At 45.9% G+C, this 20,138-nt stretch overlaps 2 protein-coding genes across 2 annotated transcripts in view; one reads left to right on the top strand and one right to left on the bottom strand.

Annotated features, from left to right (window-relative positions):
* LOC311358254 (uncharacterized protein) overlaps nucleotides 1-20,138 on the bottom strand; it is a gene marked incomplete at both ends in the record, with an annotated part of 150,307 nt that overhangs the window by 58,145 nt on the left and 72,024 nt on the right. The window lies entirely within an intron of this gene.
* arhgap15 (Rho GTPase activating protein 15) overlaps nucleotides 1-20,138 on the top strand; it is a gene marked incomplete at its 3' end in the record, with an annotated part of 35,999 nt that overhangs the window by 6,234 nt on the left and 9,627 nt on the right. Inside the window, 7 exon segments of the mRNA XM_084478848.1 lie at nucleotides 1,766-1,855; nucleotides 11,528-11,626; nucleotides 11,907-12,057; nucleotides 14,511-14,645; nucleotides 16,472-16,516; nucleotides 16,519-16,569; nucleotides 18,737-18,814. Of these exon segments, the coding sequence (XP_084334974.1) occupies nucleotides 1,766-1,855; nucleotides 11,528-11,626; nucleotides 11,907-12,057; nucleotides 14,511-14,645; nucleotides 16,472-16,516; nucleotides 16,519-16,569; nucleotides 18,737-18,814 (649 nt within the window).

Genomic DNA, 20,138 nt, shown 5'->3' on the forward strand with positions numbered 1-20,138 from the left:
CGTGTGTAGATGACATGTGCACGTACTTTGTATCTGTTTGCACACTGTATATAAACGTACACGTGTGTGTGTGTGTGTGTGTATGTGTGTGGGAGTTGGTGTGTATCCAACTTTAATCCACCCTGCCCTGATGTGTGTGACGTGCATAAAGTAAGGCAGAGAGAGAGAGAGAGAGAGACGGAGAGAGACAGAGAGAGAGACGGACAGACACAGAAAAGACAGACACTGGTGACTGGTAGAGAGAGGGAAAGGGAGGGAGAAGGAGCGAGTATTGGATAAGGGAGGGGTGTCTCTAAAATGAGCTTGCCATGGTTTTTAATGAAGCTCCGAGGACTTAATCAAAGCTCTCTCCCTCGCCGGGCCCCACGAGTGCAGGCTCTGTCAGAGACTCTCCGTCCAGCATAGTTCATTATTCCATTGACGACATTTTGCGGCTAGGTTACCGATATTTTAAATATCCCCTCCTCGTTCTTCCCCCCCTCCCTCACCTCGTGATAAAAATCATTGACTTCTAGTTATTTTTTGAAAGAGAGGGGCTACTCATGGCCACACGGCCACCATACACAGGCTCCACTGAAATGTCACCCCTCTGTGTTTTTGCGATGATTGGTTTTTAATTAGAATTTGGCTTCCGAAACATGTTCGGACTGGTACATGGTCCGTAGCTGGCTATTTTAGACCATGTTTATTTTCCAGACTAAATATACAATGTCACAATGAACTGGATGCACTTTGGGCTACGATTTCACCGCAGAGTGTAAAGCCAAAAGCACGTATATCTTTTTGGCAAGCAGAGATTATGTGGCATTAGTCAAATAAATCTTTCTCTTCTCTGGTGTATAAGCGGGTTACACAATTTACACTATATGCACATCCTATTTACAGTAATAAGTATGGCTTTTCATATGAGCTTTTAGCAGACCATGAACACAACACAAACAAAACAAAGACATCACCAAAAGTCATTTTATCGTGTGTTTTTGGTGATGACATATACATGAGGAAAGCGTCTTAGGTTGGAGAGAAAACCTTTTGAACAGTACAATTATGTTGTTTCAAAAGATCTTCCTAAATGAATCAGCACGCATACATTATCTCAAATTTAGTTACACGTTATATTTTTCGAGTCAAGTTCGAGGTCTAGAAAAGGCTTACATTTCCTTTTACATTTTCAGTGTAAAAATAAATAATATCTAAATGGGCTTGCCTTGCCTTTTACTTTGATTAGTTTTAGCTTGAAAAGCAGCATTCGTTTTTTACATCTCTGTCTGACTGAAAAGAAAATTATCTTTATGCAGAGGTTGCAGCCGGTAGTTTTAATTACGAGAGAATACGAATGAGATTGTAGTGATATTGCAAAAGCAGTAAACTCTAGTTCTTGTTCGCCAAAATATGGAAATAAAATATATACTGTATTGGAAACTATAAGACCACAGCAGAAATAAATTGGTCTGTCTTATTGATAAACAATAATTATAACAAAAACCACATGATTCAAATTAAAAGAAATTGTCAACCAAGAACAATAGAGGTAATTTAGTGAAATGTGTGTGTTGAATTGTGTGCGTGTCTGAGAGAAAGAGAAAGACACAGGGACTGTGTACAAATGTGTGTCCATCTGTAGTGCTCAATATTTATGTGTCATGGCTGCAAACACAAATAGGTCACTGTTTTCAGTATTCTTTTAACATGAGCACAGAGATAGGTTTTGGGCTTGGAACCGGGTATGTAAACGTATCTCACTGACCTTTGACCTCTGCCATAGAAACCAGGATGTAAGCCGGACGGAGTGGACCTCTGTGGAGCGGTTATCGACTGGACCTCAGAGAAGTCGAGCAGAAGTAACGTGCTTCAGGTTAGACTCTCCCTTAATATGAGCTTGTGTCATATTTTGTCTACAGCCCTGTGACACAACATGGTGTGTATGCACTAATAGACAATGGGAACAGAGTGCATTGGAAGACGGGATATTTGCATGTACGTCACCACGTCGTCTTCTTAGTATTGTGTTTGAGTGCTTTCTCTCGTAACTTGGTGTGAGTCACCTCAGCTTATTTTGCACGGACTGAAATTATTTTCAAATATGTATGTACTCATGTAGTTAGCAGATCAGGGAAGAAGACTTGGGAAATGACACAGTGGCGGAATGCCTTTTGAAGATAAGCTTTTGATAAAGGCCTGAAGGCGGGAAAAGCCAACTGATGATCAATTCATCGTCCGTCTCTGGTTTTTTTCACGGGAAACCGCAGTGATACGCGAGAGAAAGGGGACAAAGTAAAAAGATGAGAGTGAGATTTTCCAATCTCATCAAGCGCTTAAGACACTTCATCGCAGCGGAGTGCTACTCTTCCGCACAGCATTCCAGCCCTGAAATCTTAATGCAGGAAAGATTAAAACGGGAATTACAACATAATCTTTAAATAATCCAAGTACCACGGACAGAGGAGTGCTTGTAATGTCAACGCAAGGGCTATTCTGGGGCCTGACAACATTGTCAATCAACACTGGGATTACAGTTAAAATTAGCACGGAAGCGTTACTGTTAATATATCGCCCTGTCTCAAAAGTAAGGTTTTTAATCAAAGAAATACCTCAGAAAGAGTGTCCAGATAGTTGAATAAGAAAGATTATACTTATGCCCACTTATATTACTATATGTCATGCACCGATAACAATAATTAAGCCAATGACTACGATTTCTTTCCAGTTTGACCTCATATTTTAAACATCATTTTATGTCATAATTTTACAGCGTTGTTAAAACATATAACTGTTTCAATGATTACCGTGATAGAGAGAGAGTTTACATTTTAATAATACAAATATATGCCTAATTCCTTTTTATTAAATATAAATTTGTTGTCATTGGAGAACGTTCACATCCAGAGAGAATGCAGAGTGTTGATTCCATTCAGCGCTATGAAGTGTGCCTCTTCACTTCATTATTCATCCGGGCAAATAATGGTAGCTAATAACCATTGTATTTTTTGTCATTTTTCCCGTCCATCACTCCTCACATGGTGTTATTCCCACTCCTCAATTCCAGTAAATGATGGGGATGAGAGGGAGGGATGGGATGGGGGGGGGGCGAGCTTCCCGAACAACGTTGTCATCGACACGTTGGTCAGCCAAAGAAATAGAAAAAAGTTCTGGGGTACAACCAGTGTTGACCCCTACCAGCTCTTCCCTTTACGTCTTACTGCTCGGCCAACAGCTGCTACTGTACTCTTTTTTTCCTTTTTTCTCTCCAGTTATTTATTCTTGGGCAGGGTGGGAGAGGTGGGGGGGGGGGGTGTCAGTGGTACCAGCAGCCGTAGAAAACGGCGGGAAGGTCTGCCCTTCCTACAGGAAGTTACGGCTAAAGGGGATAGAAGCTCTGCTGAAACCAGAACTCCTCAGGGCTCCGAGCCCTGGAAAGAAAGCAAGCTCTTCCTTTGCAAATCCACCAAAGTGTTGCTTGTGGTGATGCCTGTGTGTGTATGTGTTGTGTGTGTGTGTGTGTGTGGGGGGGGGCGGGGGGGGGGGTCATATCTATCAGGGCCGTTCGTTTTTATCCATTTATAGGGTCCGTTCAGTAGCGATTAGCATAGCCCGCTCAGGGGGTTGTGACAACGAAATGTTTGAAATGAGGACTGGGGGGGGGAAAAAAAAAAACAAGTTTGGTTTGGTGTTGGCTGACGTGTATGACAGCCTGCTCGTCAAGCTGTTGGGAATTTCTCCATTAGCAATTAACGGTGTACGCGACAGTTATGGACCTAAGTCAATCTAGTCACCTGCTGTTATTGGACACACACGCCAGTGACTCACGGCCCTCGAGATTTTCCACAGGCCGGGGTGGACAGGGAGTTCGCGGCGAGGATGAGGAGTATTGTGTGGGCCGCGGCGGCGGTTGTCACTTCCACGCACTATTTATTCAGCTGCGGCGTCCCCCTTGAACGGGGACAACTCAACACCGGGGCCCCGCGTCCGAGGGCCCTCTGTTGTTCTTGCAGAGGAGTGTGATGCCTGAGCCTGGTGTTTTTTCCTCCTTCAAGGTTAATCTGTGCTTTAAAGATAAAACCCCTCCTCAGGGAGACAATGGCGGTTCCTGTGTAGGGAGTCCGCCGTGGAGCTATCAGTAACGGCCCCAGGCTGACGCATGTGAAATGCATACCTAGAGAGAGAGAGAGAAGTGAGGAGAGCCGCTTTTTTCCTGGCGTGTAACCTACCCTTGACACCTGGAGGACCCCCCCCCAGAACACACATACACACACACACACGCACACATACACACACACACCACCGTCGTGGTGGACAGAATACTGAAACAAACACTGATAATAACAAGAGCAGCCCGTGGAGAGGCTGGCCATTCAATCGGGGTCACCCTGTGGCTGAGAGTCGGCCGGCGTTACACAAGGCAACGGCTCGTGTGTCCAGTGTTACTTGAGACGAGAAATTGTACTTTTCTTTTTTTCTATCAACAAAATGGTGCAGACAGTTCAGGTCGTCCCCCCCCCCCCCCCCACCCCCCCCCCCCGCCCGCGCCCCCCTCCCCGTCAGAGCAACACAGCACAACTGGTTGACGGCTATACAAAAATTTGCTCTACATATGACACAGTATATTTGTTTTGGGGAAACTTCAAACGAAATGGCAGACAGTCGCGATAGCATGTGTAAGCAGGGAAGCGATAGATAATATTTTCATTTCATTTTCTTAACCATCCTCAGCATTGATTAAAGGAGATGTCCCCTGAGACAGACTAAGGACTCAAAAAGGTTCCCTTGAGGCTAATAGAACATGAAAGTTCCTTGACATTGCGGGGATAATCAAAAGAAGCACAACTTTGAATAAGTGGTCATGTATTTTTTATGCATTTCTGAATATCTAAGCGAGTGAGTGAGTGAGTGAGTGAGTGAGTGAGTGTATGCGTGTGCGTGTGCGTGTGTGTGTGTGTGTGTGTGTGTGTGTGTGCGTGCGTGCGTGCGCGTGTGTGTGTGTGTCTGGCGTGAGTGAGTTAAAAGCAAATAACAAAAGGAAGAGAAAATGTCCACATTGCATGAAACCTCTTTCCTGGTAGAAAAGGGAAGACAGAAGTGATTCCATGTCAAAGGCGTGTGTTATTGTGAACCGGCCACCGAGACACGGCCCTCTCTCATCATTAATGGATTCTTCTGAGTCCTCTGCGACTCTCGCTGTGAGCTCCTTGTAGCCCGTTTCTCTGACAAACACAGTTCTTCCTTACAAGTCACACTGTGTAGAGAGATAAATAATAAAAACACAGATTCCAAAACAACAAGAAGCAAGAAGACCGTAACAAGCAAAGATGATGAAACCGAGCCCCGAGGCTAGAAAATAATGAGTCCACTCCGCGTGTAGGATCTCCTTAACCTGCCACCACGCTGAAAACATTGCTTTGTGTTGACTAATCACCAGTTCAAAAAAAAAGTTTCACAGGATTCTTCCAAAAGACCTATCAGCAATCTCATAGGCGTACATCTCTTTGCATGAGTTAAAGGTGAATTATCCTAATGGCATCACAAAGCATATCGGAGGAGGACTTTGGCACCAGACACTCCGATCACTTCCTTCTCAAGGCGGACCTCAAGGTTTTCTGGGAGAGGTCGCTGTCGAGAAGAATCAAAAACAATTAAATGTGAGTTTGTGATGTTCCTCTTCAACAACAGCAACACACACGCACAAACGCCCACAGCAGCCCCAAGAGGACCCATACTTTCTTTCATTTAAATATATATTCAGTTATCCATACTGTAAATCGCAAAAAAAAAAAAAAGGTTGGTATTTAGTTCTCATCAACAGGGTTGTCGAGAAAAAATCCCCAAGCACTATTCAGAATGACTTAAAGGTTGTTGACGCCCCGGGGGTGGAGGAGGGCAGAGCGGGGCCTAGATTGCGGCGGGGGAGTGGGTGCAGTAAGTGTCCTGTGTGGACCGGCCGCCCTGCCACCCTGATCCCACGTAATCACCCAAAGCCGCTGACCTGCGTCCTTTAATGCTATCCGTCTTAAGCTAACGGTGCGTGATTGCTTCCTGATGACTGGCCGTGATTACAGCTGTGAATAAGAGTGGCTTCGTTCCAAAACACACGCACCAGCGCCCCCCCCCGTCCGCTGACCTCAAAATAACTCATTGTGTGTCCGCATAACCATACTCGTTAAAAAGAAAAATTAAACCGTCCACTTATCTGCAGTATGCTCAACGTTCCCATGTATAATTTCCCCCTGATCGCACTGAATTTCCTCCATCGGTCACCCTACGGGATTGGATTTCATTCTTCTGAACTTGATATTGCACAGTGCTTTACTTTTACACACACACACACACACACACACACACACACACACACACACACATACACACACACACACACATATACACACACGCACACACACACACACACACATACACACACACACATACACACACACATACACACATACACACACGCACACACACATACACGCAGCGTATCACGTTGACGTTTGCGTGGTATTGAGGCGACATGCAAGCTCGGCGGTGTCAGAGGAGTGGGGTGCAGGCCCTGTCACGCCGCTCTGGTAACAGAGGCCCTAACACGCTGTACCTACTGGGCATGTGCCGCAGATTGATCTGTTCTGCAGAGACGCTGGGGTAATGGCTAATTGGCCCAGGAGGCTCGCACAAATCATTTTGAAAGCAGGGGTGAGCCCTGCATTACAGCGCATCAGTCTGCACTGGATTATCACACTAATATGTGGTAGATTGTTGTTTAAGGCGGACACGATGCAAAGGGTGGTGGCTGTTTTAATGTTTGAAAGGACATCCAAAGTAGATCCACAGAAGGGGACGCTTGAAATGAATCAAACGGTGCACATTCGCCTCCGCTCCGTTGAAATGTGTTTCACACGCCAGGAGCAGTAATGGAAGGTTCGCCCTTTGAGATTGAATGACAACAAGGCGCAGAACAGCTGGCAACAGGCCAGGATTACCATAAAACGATACCTTTTGATCTGCTGTAGGTCAACAGAGCCGTGATCGCCCGTCTACCCGCCAAACCACGTAATGAAAAAGGCAGGTTGTGCCTGTTACGTCCCGTCCGATTGGTCTTGCAGTTCGCACACACACGCACACACACACACACACACACACACACACACACACACACACACACACACACACACATACACAATCCCTCAGCTGTCTTGATTGTTAGAGTAAAAAGGCTTTATCCCTTTAATCGTGTCCTGTGCTTCTGGATTGCGGCTCTGTGAGCAGGGGCTGTGGGAGTGTGGATGTGGAGGGGAGGTGGTGGCCGCTGTGCACATTCCCTTCTGCGTAGAGGCTGAAGTCACCTTTGGGCACCATGTTCGGAGTGATGCAAGCCTCCCGGGAGAGAGCCAGAGCCAGGATTATCTCTTGGAAAATGACATGTGCATGATCAGTCCAGAGAGCTGAGAAAAGGTATTTTGCCGTGTGGGGCCCGCTCCTCTTCAAAGCTGCTTACACTGAAGAGGGCCTTGATTTGTTACTTGAGAGGAACAGTGAAAGCCACAGTGTGTTAATCGCCAAAACGGTGGATGGATTTAGAGCCTCCGGCAGCCGATTGCCTTGGAGATTACAACTTAGAAATGAACTTCTCCTGATCAACTGCCCTGGCTTTTATTCCGGGCAAGTGTGCACAGAGCTGCATTACACCGTCTCCATTACTTTATCTGGAATGGTTTCTCTATGGAGAATTCTACGGAGAATTCAAATATATAAATTGATCTATATGTATATATATATATATATATATATATATATATATATATGTATATATATTAATGATGATGGCGCAGGCAGAGGATAAAAATAAGGACGTTTAGGAATTTTCAATTAAAGGGGTCCCTTTATTGTTTAAATGATATCCACAGTGAATATTATTAGAATGAACGTGGCACTCATGGAAGAAGCCATAGATACTACTTTTCTACTCTAAGAACTTTTCCCCCTCATCTCTGTGAACCATTTCATCCACGTTTTGACACATTCACAGATATTTTGTTGCAAATTGGAAATAATTAACTTGGCAAAGTAGAATGCCTCAGTGTTGTATTGTTCCTTTATGAAGAACCATAATTAATGTTTAATTTAAGAGCCAAATGCAAATGTATAAAGCCACAAATGGCACTCTCCTCTCTGCACCACTGTGCATATTTAAATATTAATGGCTCCAGTCAAAATAAGGCCCAGACATTCAACACTGCCTTTATTAAGAAATGTGATGAAAAAAAGTGATGTATTTCATATTCTTTTTCATTCTCTGAATGCAAAAACAGCACTTTGTGCTGGTTACTGTAACTTCATTTGAGTTCGCACTGATACATAAGAAACTTTTGAGTGCAATTTAGTTGAATCTTCTCATTGTGTGTGTGTGTGTGTGTGTGTGTGTGTGTGTGTGTTGGGTGTGTGGGGAATAGAATAAGAGAACCCATACCATACATACCATTACTAGATGGAGGTATTTTAGTCCCTGGGAGTCCCTATTCCATCTGATGCCTGGCTGTTCATAATTGATTCAATATTAGTGTCTTGTGTCGATCAAATGACATTTCACAAAAAGACCTTGAGTTTGTCAAACGACCTTGTGTGTGTGTATTAAGGGGTGTCTTTTTGTTGTTGTTGTTGTTGTTAAAGACTAAGCGATCCCATGACTGCTAGTCATTTCAATATAGTGACATCCCATTGGGGACCCGGCAATCTAGAGGCCTGCAGGGGAGATGGCTGCTTTCAAGTGCATTAGTATCTCTCTCCAGCCAACGTTTGCCTCAGAAAAAGCAGTGACCGTGCTAATTAAAATAACAAACCAGGGTTCAAGAGGCGCCTTCGCGTGTCAGGATTAGCATCAAGACGCATTACAGAGTTTTGAACGCAAACCTACAGCTCAATATATGATCTTGGCATGAGAGGCGGCGTGCTGCACACTGTACCTTTGTGCGTGGTGAGATTAGGACAGCTGACACCGGGACTCTAGGCTGTATGTGGCTGCATTTAGTTGAAAGAGCTTATCTCTATTTTTCATTAACCGAGTGAATAGACACGAAGCGTCTGCTGTCATGTCTTCTGGCTTCCTCTGATAATCTTTAATGCATCTTTGACCATACTGCTCCTAAAGAAAATGTTTGATATATTTTTTAAGTAGTTTGCGCTCTCTCTCTCGCCCGTTCTCTCCTCCCCTCTCTTTTTGATTAAACTTCAGAAGGGACCATTTCCCTTATCTGTGAGTTGGATATACTGTGGCACATAAGCCTGCCATTGCAATGGAGGGCTTCTGTTTCTGAGATGACGAGGAGAGGAGAAAAAGGCGTCGAAAACGTCGGATGCAAATTCTGCGTGGCTATCCTGCAGAATGCTTATTAAATCCGCCATCCTCATGACAGAGATGAGGATTTACCCCGATTTTACCAGTGCTGGAATGCTGGATTTTATCAATGTGTGGAGATATGTTCAAGAAATATGATCCCAGATAATTGAGACTTATAACTAATACATGTAAAGTAGACTGGCAAATGTTCCATTTGCACAAAGGAGTTGTTAAATTACATACATCTTTACATATATATCCAATGTCTTAGGTATTTGTATGCATTCCTAAAGCTTGTGTCAATATTGTACCGTTCCTTGACCCTACCATCACCTGTTAGCTACTCACTGTAAACCAGCATGCACAACATGCAACGGAAGAAGAGCCGTCATTCAAGGGACGCAGTTGAACGGATGCCAGAGAATGACAGTTTGTGAAACAGAGAAGATGGATCCGTTCCACTTGAAGGTGGCTCAGTCCGGGCTCCTGTGGGGGAGAAGGAGCTCACTGTCCACCATGCAAGATTCATAAAGGAACAGACTGGAACTAATGCAACATTCATGTGAAGACATCTCGGCGAGGATACCAAACAACCTGGCCTGTCACCACCCTGCTAATCAGCCAGGAGGAAGACTTATTACATACGCGCTTCAGCATGCCGACACTAAACACATATTTTTCAACCTTTCATTGCAACGTCCTGTTCCAGCTTTTATTGAATTTGCCGCATTTGTTCTCCATTTTATTTCTCTGCAGTAGCACGATTAGCGTGTTTCCTGGCAAACCGCCGGTAAAATGAGTTTTGGCGCCGCTAAAGGTTCACCGCGTGTGAGCCGATGAACGGGGGCTCCTCTCTGAGCGCCCCGGCGGGGTCTCGGCGGAAAAGCCCTGTCCCCGACGATGCAGGGCCGGGCTGCGCATCCCCCTTACTGACACGTCCTGGGGCGGCCTCCAGGAAAGAAGGGGGGGAAAAAGAAAAAAAAAAGAAACATTGTTCCACAGCAAACATGCTTGTTCAGATGCTCGTAACCCAAGAAGAGAGGGATCACAAACACACTCTGACAAGGATTGCGCCCGTAACCATTCCCCCACCACCACCACCACCGCCGCCGCCGCCGCCTCTTCTGAGATGGGCCGTCACGGGGAGCCTCTGCCTAACTGCTCCTGACGCTTTGAAATGAAGTCAGCAAAGTAAACACGGAGAGGGGAAAGAAAGTTTGTAGGTCTACGTCGCCGGGTAACCAGACTGCATGAGCGGGGAAACTACTGGGGATGGAGAAGTGTGTTTGGGGGGGTGGGTGAGTGAGGGCTGGTTTTGGGGGGGGGGGGGGTGGGCGAACGGGGGTGGATGGGTTGTGGGATGCCACTCCCTAGGGCTATGGCTGACTCTCTTAGCACGCAGGGTTGATAAAATATGAAATTTCCTCCTCAGAATTCGTTAAAAGGTTTTGTGTGACATAAAGAATTACGCTCTGGTCCAGGTTTTCACGGTGGATTAGGTTGATTTTACCCTCCGTATAAAAGGGAAAAGGTTATGTGGATCCCAACACTCGCCTCACTACTACAAAGAAATTACCTTCCTGAAGGGAAGAAGGAGTCGTGCTGGAAGTGCTGCTGGTCGTGTTCCACATGGGATATTTTTCACCCACTCTGATGTTATTTCTGCATCTTTTTTCCCTTTCCTTTTTTTCTTCACCCGGGTGCAATGTGGGCTTTTATCAGTCTAATTTCAAGCACACTTGACAATGCTGACCTTGATGTCATGCTTTCTCAAAGACTTCCTCCAACTATGGTTATTGTATTTGACGGCGCCAAACGCAGTTACGGCGCCGTTGGAGAGATGCAGAACGGGCCCAATATTAAGATGACAAGTATCACACTAATTGTGTTTTCCCCTGTGAGCAGACAGTCTGTGTTTGTCTCTTCCCTCTTGGCACAGACTCTGCCAAAACGTGAGCTTCATGTCACAGGCAGCAGAATTCAGCAGGATAAGATTTCCCCAATTCTTAAAAGAGATGCAGAGTCGGGGGAAAAGAATATTAAAAAAACACAACATGTTGATCACTATGACTGTGTTCAACGTTCCCAGTGCCATTGTTGACTATCGGCGACAAATCATCATAGAATGTGTGCGAAGCATGACGTGGAAGAATGTGCAGTTATGTACGTGACCTTACCAGTTCTGTTATTATGCCCTTATTATAGATAACGACAAATACCGGAAGCGAATATCTTCTTCAGGCTGACAGTTACACCACCATTTGCAAATGGTATGACGCTATTAAAAAGACAGTCAATTCCTTGGTAAGCACTTACTTGTTATTACATAGTATTGATTCCTTTGTGTGTGGGAGGGGGGGTTATTAAATAAGCAATATGATTAAATTAAAAGATTGGTTAAGCAAGCAATTGGTTAAGGGGCAGAAAAAAAAAATCTTTAAATAAAATGCTAGCCTGTGTTAATTATTTTTTTGTTAAAGTTGCATAAGTAATTGTGAAAATGCATATAGGTTTAAATCCACAACAGTTGTTAACAACCGGCGAACCTCTGTAGACGTTTCACGCGCTGCCTTCCTCCTCTCAGTCCGACGGGGGTGGAGGCTTACGTTCCGGCAAGACGGGACTGCGGAGGTCAACCAGCACGGAGAGCATCCCCAGACACAGCTCGCTGCCCGCGTATGGATCAGCTTCCCCCGGCACAAAGCAGCGCAGCATGGTGTACCGCCGCTCTATGAGTAAGTCCAGCTCTGCACCAGCGCTGTACTCCAGTGGAGAACTCATCGGCTGCCTTTCATCATTGAGTCAGGCCGAGATACGTGATCAAGTGTTGATGTCTTGGTTTACCTATATCCCGAAATATATTGCGGCACTCTATGAGAAATACAGGATTTTTGTATTTTATTCGATGTATTCAATTTTACTGCATCTATTCGTAAAAGAATCATAACGACAATACTTTTTTTAAGGCGTAAGTTGAAGTCATTTTTTAATTGTTGTCCTCTAGGTTATAAAGTACATATAGCAGTGCCTTTTTTAAGATGCCGTATTAGTGTGTTAGGGTATTGTATATATTCAATTTCATGGTTAGAGTTAGAGGTATTTTAATTCCAATTTCCATCTCCTAAACTGGCAACAAAATGGAAATAATTCCCTGTATTAATAGTATTATGTAATGCAGTGAATCGTGAGCCCTGTCATCAGATGTAATCATCGCTGATTCTTGCCAACACTCCGATGCACACAAAAAGGCACTTTAGTCATCTACCTAATCTCTGGTGTATCTGTGTGCCCTTTAGCAAATTAAGAAGTTGTGTTCCACATTTAAGTTTAGTATGGAAAAGAATGACTCTGAAGGCTTCATGCTTCTATTTAAGTCATCCTTTTGATGGTTTTTCTTGATATTTTGTGTCACTTACGTGCATTTCCAAGTGCATGGCCAAAACATGTGGTAAATGTTGCTTTCAATTACATAGCATGCACAGGCGCTATGACACGGGAACATGCTAATTAGCATTATGTCAGCATATGTCAAGTAGCAATTATGTTAATCCCTGTCAATGGTTCAAATCAATCTTGTCACCTTTGGCATTGTGCAAAGAATATTATTGACGTTGGTTGATGATCAAATTAAAATCGTAATTAGAGACAAGGGACATGTACAACAAAGCCCTGTATCTTATTGTTATCTTTAGCTTTTAGCCTTTTGATTCCCAGCGATTAATCTTCCACACTTTAATGCGGGAAACCCCATGCAATATTCATACTAAGACTACTTAGCGTTCTGTATTTCTGCTCAGCGAGTACATATCACATACAATCGTGCTAGCATTATGACATCAAAACACAGTGAAAACCGTGTATCGTACAGTACAATTGAATGCGTTCCTATTGGTGGTGCTCTTCAAACTGACAGTAGTTGGATGGTTGGAGTAATGTTACCTGATCACTGCTATTTATGGCTCACTCTACGGGAAAACTGGCATTCCCTAGTATAAGGGAAAAATAAAACAGCATTACTTGGATTTCATTAAAAGCTACAATATACAAAATAGGTCATCCCTGTTCATTTGGGAGGAGCGATGTTCATTTTTATTAAAATGACAAGCAGGCCCAGCCTTTACAAAAATCTGTTGGGAGTTCCCGACGAAACAGAAAAAGTTCAATGGGAATGCGTAATAGGAAAAGTCAGCTTTGGGAGAGGTGCCTAGAATTCCTCCAGATGAATATGTACGCATACAACTAAGTAAGGATGCCATGAATCTGCATCAGGTAGTGAAAAACCGCCATAAAAGAAATCAAATCTATAATGTACATCTGCTCTCTCCTCAGAAAGACTTGAATGTGTAATCTTAATTTATGTTAACGGCAAGTGTGGCGCTTCATTGACTTTATGACTTTGGTTTATTGGTTTATGACTTTCCAGAAATATCAACAATGGGGTTGCTTAATTAATAAGGAATTATTCAGCAATTAAAAGGATTCAAACTCGTTTTGCTTCAAGGCATTCCAATAACTGATGCGTATTTCAGTCAGTTATTGCTTGTGAAATCAAATCTCCTACATACCTAGTTATTAGTGTGCAACAATTTGCGTACCACTTGAACCTTTTTACTTTACTCCTCCTTATCTTCGTATAACAATATTGACAGATGACTCAAACAACTATGCCCAGTCCAATAACAACCAGCCGTTAAGGACAGTTGTTTAAGATGGATCCATCGTGTATAACATTATGTTGTGTACATCACCAATACACTCAACACATGAGGCTTTAGTGAGCATGGGGTTTTTATAATTCAGAAATGCATAGCAATAGCAAAGATTCTTTCCAACTTTCATATTTCGAGGGATAAAATGTGGTGCTCTGTTGCACTCAAATATGCAAAGGATTACATTGTCAATTGAGAACTTTTACCACAATGGTGAATATACTAAATAATAATGCTTCTGCTTTTAATATAAAATCGACCAGTCAGTGAGTTATTTTGTATAGAATTGGTATATTGATCATCTTAAGGATCGCTGCAGTTTCTGCAGTTCAATCCAATCTAATTGAGATAACTCAGTGTGACGTCCATGTCCACTGGCCCTGGCGTTGCAATTGAGACAAAATAAGATAAGAGATCTTACCTTAATCGCAAATGGTCTAGCATGCATTGGACATTGACGATTTATTCTTCTCTTTCAGACATGTTCACCAGCTCCAAGCTGAAGTACAGCATCTCGGACAGCGCAGACAAGAGAGGCGTGAAGAGCCGGCTCAAGAAGTTCATCATCAGGCGACCGTCCATGAAGACGCTGCAGGAGAAAGGCATCATCAAAGGTGAACCAGAGACCACGTGCAGTCCCACGGCTGACTCATCTCAAATCACCTTTGAATATCCCACCGGGACTGTGATTAATAACGCGGTTATATGTCAGCATGCCTTTACGGTGTTATTGTTTTCCACTGAGACCAACATGGGTTTGCGCTGTCACACAACACTTAACACGTTCCAGTCATTTCCCAGAGTTTTAAGCGCTACAAAGACACATATCAACGGTTTCCCCGCTTTCTCTCCTAATTGAGCGGCGCCGGTGAATGACGTCTAATGGGTCTTGCCGTGATTCCTAAATCATCTCTCCTCCCCACGTCTTCCAGTCAGAGAACAACGGTGACAGACAGACGCACCGAATGCATTTCACTCCAGCAAACCTCGTGGATCGCAGGCGGCTACACACAGCCGCCGCTCCTCAAAGAGCGGAACTAATTTATTGAGCTCACGGTCGGAGGAAAATACACCATTAAAGGGCATATTTAAGCACATTTGCAATCCTTAGAAGAAGGTAACGGTATTTGGAATCTTTCCCCCCTCAGCTTCAAGGAGACCCTTTAATGTTGTGTCCACGGGACAAACGGCAGATCAAAGAGGGAGGACGTTATTGACAGAATAAATGAAATACTTGTGGATTAAGGAGAGGGGCAGGTGGCCCCCAGACTGTCCTTTTTGGCAGAGCTGGTGGGCAAAAGCCACTTCAGAGAGTGTGTGTGCGCGCTTCCTCAAATCACGCACCGCGCCATACCTTCCCCCCCCCCCCTCCCCTCCTTCTCTCTCTCTCTCTCTCTCTCTCTCCACTCGGCTCTTTCCCCTCCCTATCGTTCTCCAGAATGCAAATTAAATCCATGCGACGGGAGGGTTATTTGAATTCCTTTAGGAGGGGTAATTTCACTCCATTTCTCCGCTCTGCACCCCACCTCCCATCCTCCCCCCCCTCCTCCTCCTCCTCCTCCCCCCCTCCTCCTCCTCCTCCTCTTCCACTCCTCCTCTCCCCCTCCTCCTCCTCCTCCTCTCCTCCTCCTCCTCCCCCTCCTCCTCCTCCCCCCCCCTCCCCCTCCTCCTCTTCCCGGCCTAGCTTATCTGCCACCGTTGAGGGAAAGTGCATTTTGTATGCAAAGGTGCCTTGCTTGGAGTCATTTATGTATTTGGCTCACCCTCCCCACCCCTCTAGTGTATAAACAAGAGGGTGGGGGGGGGGGGGGGGGGGGGCAGGGGGACGCGGCGGGGGCGGTCTTTGATGTTTCCACGGGGCTGGAGGAGCTACGGCGTCGGCGAAGAGGCAGAAGAGGCGGCATGACGGAGCGTGGCTGAGAGAATCTCATTGGCTGGCGTCTACAAGAAACACACGCCCGGGTTCCGCACGGCGCTTCGTCCTGCGACGCCGGATCCGCTAAAAGCCGGCGGCGGGCCGGCGGGCCGGTCACCGAGCACTGCACGCCCGTTGCGGCTCCTGGGCTTGGGGAGGGCTCCTGGGCTGGGGAGGGCCCCGGTACGGGCGAGGGGGTTCCTGGAGCCACGCCGGGTCTGCAGGGAAACAACGACTTCAAACGCGCTTAGTGTTTGAAGTCGTGTCATTTGGAAAAATTGCAGAGTCAATGAAGCAATGGAAATGTTTGCAGCATATTGTAGGGAGTTGCAAAACGGGACACCGCCTGCCTGCGACGGAGACTCGAGTTAACAGGGGCACGGGGGTTCACTTTCAAATAAAAGTAACACAAGTTCAAGATGGTGGAGCGAAACACAGGTTTCTCAGGTCTGTGATGTATGCGTACAAATGCAGTGTCCTCGCCATTCAACACGTTGCTCTTGTTTCAAACCCTTTCCCCTCCAGACCGTGTGTTTGGGTGCCACTTGTTGACACTTTGTGAACGCGAAGGACCACTGTGCCAAGTTTCGTTAAGCTCTGTTTGGAGACGGTGGAGCGAAGAGGTACGTTCTCATGTTCCGCGCCCGTTGACAGCTCGCAGTTTGCTATTGCTGCTCTTGTGTATGGGAAGGGAGATTTGAGGCCATGATATCTGTGTGGGAAAAGGGGCTTTACAAGAATGCATTCCCATTATTCAGGAGTCAGGCATCTCTCTCTCAGCTCCACATCCCTTACCGGGGAAAGACCCCATGATCTCTTCTCAGAAGCTTCGTCCTCCCCCCCCACACACACAACACACAAACACACCCCGTACACCGTTTTTACTTAATTTGGCCATCTTTGTGTGCGTGTGTTTACACTTTATTTCCATACTGTTGACATTTTCAACAGCTCAGTTGACAATAGCCATGGTCTAAAGCGCGAGCACCACCAGACCGGCGTCTGGGTCATCGGCGTTTAGCGCTCCGGAGCACAGTGATGTCGGATTTTCCAGTTTCCCAGGCTCCCGCATACTTGCTGAGGCAAAAGGGGGCTGAACTCTTGGAGGGAAAGCGCTCCCCAGCAACCCAAAATCGCTCCACTTTGGTTCCCATCCAAAACGAAGTCTACTTCACAGTGTTTACAACGCCCCGAAAATTGAGAGTGAATTATGTGTTTGTGTAATGGGTTCTGTTTGTGGTTTTGGCTAGAACATTGGTTCGGGACTATTAGTTATCTTGGGTAAGATTGTGGTGGCCTGATAAACTTGCTGAGAAAATAATACTGATTATAAGTCTCTTTACACTAGGGCAATTATGATTTAAAGCTCAGTTATGTTTATTGATCCATGATGGACCTCATTCAGGAAGAAAATTAAACTTTTCAAAGCAAGTAAAACTCAAGCTGAGCCGACAGTGAGAGAGTGCATTGGAAAAGAAGGCGAAAATACATAAATCACACGCACGGTACATATACTCGTACACACACCACACACACGCACACGCACACACACACACACACACACACACACACACACACACGCTCAAACACAAAACCCTCCTTTATCCACCCATGAGCACAATCAAAGCGGCGAGCCGAATCGCAGGCTCACCTCATCGCCGTTTTGACATTCGGTCACATTACACTAGTAGGCCACAGTGAACGGAGCTCTTTGGAACAGGACCCCCACTGTCTCCTCGGGTTTCCAGGCCGGCAACATCCTCAAGTCAGCCCAACAGTGACAACATTTAGTGGCGCTGTCAAAATGCTCGCAATGTGGGACCGTCATTAGTGCAATCAATATAAAGGGCAGAGGGAAATGTCACCCTGGCTACCTCTGTCCAGCTAGCGCGCATGTGACAACAGTGTCCCCAAAATGACGGTGGCCCCTATTCCATGCCTCAGGCGACAGTGGCGCTTGATAGGCCATCTCATGGAATGCACTCATGTTTTGTTTTTCCTGGTATCCCGGCCTTCCCCGCTCATGCGTTCCTACCTGCGGGTTGCGTATCCCCCCCCCGGGCCGTGCTTGCGGTCCTGCGTGTGCCGTCGGGCTTCACCGCGCCCTTTTTGTCTAACGCGACGTCGACTCGAAACGTCCAAAGGATCACGGTGAACAAAATGGCTTGTGATCTGAACATTGCTTTACTCAGAGTGGGGGGGGGGGGGGGGGGGGGTGCAAAATAATAATAAAACATTGTTCATTTTTTAAAGTCGGACAATGAAAGCAGGACAGGCTGTCAGTGTGACTGCTGGTCTGGCAGTGCGCCGGAGCGTCCTTGGACGCAGCGCAGCATGGCAGGCGTACTCTTAATCAAAGTAGTCCTGAAAATCTCCCAGAGAAATGGAGCCATATGGCGCTAGCCAGGAGCCTGACGAGGCTCACTAGCGCTCGATTCTGCCGCATTCCCAATCAACAACGAAGCCTGGAACCCGAGAAGGACGCCACTCATCGATGCCGGCCCTTTTTTTTTTTTTTTTTTTTTTCGCTTTTGCTTTGTTTGTTCTTGAATTTAAATTCTTCCTGGCTTATCTGCGAGTACTTGCTATTGATGTTCTTTATCCAAGGCAAATTGTAACTACTAGTGTGTACTGCTTTGTGAGTCGGCGTGGAGGAGTCCACCACCGCCGCCGCCCCGACCGATGATTTCGACTTCAATTTCCTCTAACATTTGAACTCATGGCATTACTCTCTCCCTCTTTGGCGCTGTAACTCTATATCTCTCTCTCTCTCTCTCTCTCTCTTTCCAGGACTCACAGTTGATGGCATTTACAGAGTGAGTGGTAATCTCTCTACCGTCCAGAAGCTCCGCTTCATAGTGGATGAAGGTTGGTCCAACTACATACATTCCCCCTTTAACTTGCTTTGCCTGTTTAAAGGTTATTTCTGTCATAGTTCACTTACTTTAGTATTAATCTGAGTGGTTTTCTGGTTGCTGTATTAATGTTATTAAATAATATGACGTATTTCTTTGTATAACACGATGTATTTGATATTCGTTATTTTATTATAAAGGCAGACACATAGGTGGAAAGAGCTTGATGTTAACGCGTCCCTGAGCCAAAAAGCGCAATTGATCCATCGCATCATCCCCCGTTGCTTCACAGTTTCCATGAGAGACGGCATGTCCACGGGCATGTCCCCCCCGGGAGACAAACCAGCATCTGTTCAGTCGGGTCCAGAGCGAAATATATAAATAAATATACACAGATACAAATTGAAACATTGACCTCAGCAATGACGCCAAAAAAACCCAACCCCCCCCCACCCTGAAGAAGCGGCCCGGGAGGTGAGCTGAGATCAGCAGCTCTCGTGTCGGAGGGCTGGATGCGCCACGCGAGGCTGGCGGCGGCGGTGGAGAGAGTGACATCACTGACATTCCAGCATTCCCTGCATTCTGTCATGGTCACACCATGTGGCTCCATTCTGTTCATTCTGTTCCCCCTCCGTTTGTTCCCGGCGTCGTGTTGTTGTTGCTCCGACCCTGGCTGTATTTCTGTTTCGAAGAAGCACCTCAATATGGTCGCGGCAAACGGACAGCTTGCGACGGCTGTCGTAGTCCCCCCCCCCCTCACCCCCTCCCCCCCCCCCCCCCCCCCCCCACCCCCCCCCCCCCTGCCCCGACTCCGAATCCCGTAGACGCGATTGTCACGAGACGACAAGTCTTTTAAAAAACGCGTTTCGCTCAACCTATTCCACCTTTACACTCAGCCCATTCTACTGTCAGCGGCAGTTTTGTAGTGACAGTAATTCCTCCCCCCCCCCCCCCCCCCCCCCCACTCCGTGTTTAGCTCAAGTTGATACATACCGGGGTAGACATAATAATGCGGATCCTCAAAGTGAGTAGCTTAGAGGTGTCAAGTGGGTCAGCTGTAGAGGAGGCTGCTGCCTCAAAGTTTGCGCAAACGCGCGCAAAAAAAAAAAGAAGAGAACTCGTGAATCCATTACACAAGAGCCTACCGTTTTATGTGGAGGTGCGTGTGCCATGAGCCCTGAGCACACGTGGGCTTTCAGCTTATCCCAGCGAGGGCACAGCAGTTTTATTCTAAAACCCTGCCTGCCTGCAGAATGCCTTCCTTCCCTGTTTGAACTGCTCAACGCATCCCCCCTGACGCTGTGTGATTATCATCTCATAAAGGGTAATTGTCTCAG

This window comes from Micromesistius poutassou, assembly GCF_964030765.1.
Source record: "Micromesistius poutassou genome assembly, chromosome: 14".
NCBI lineage: Eukaryota > Metazoa > Chordata > Actinopteri > Gadiformes > Gadidae > Micromesistius > Micromesistius poutassou.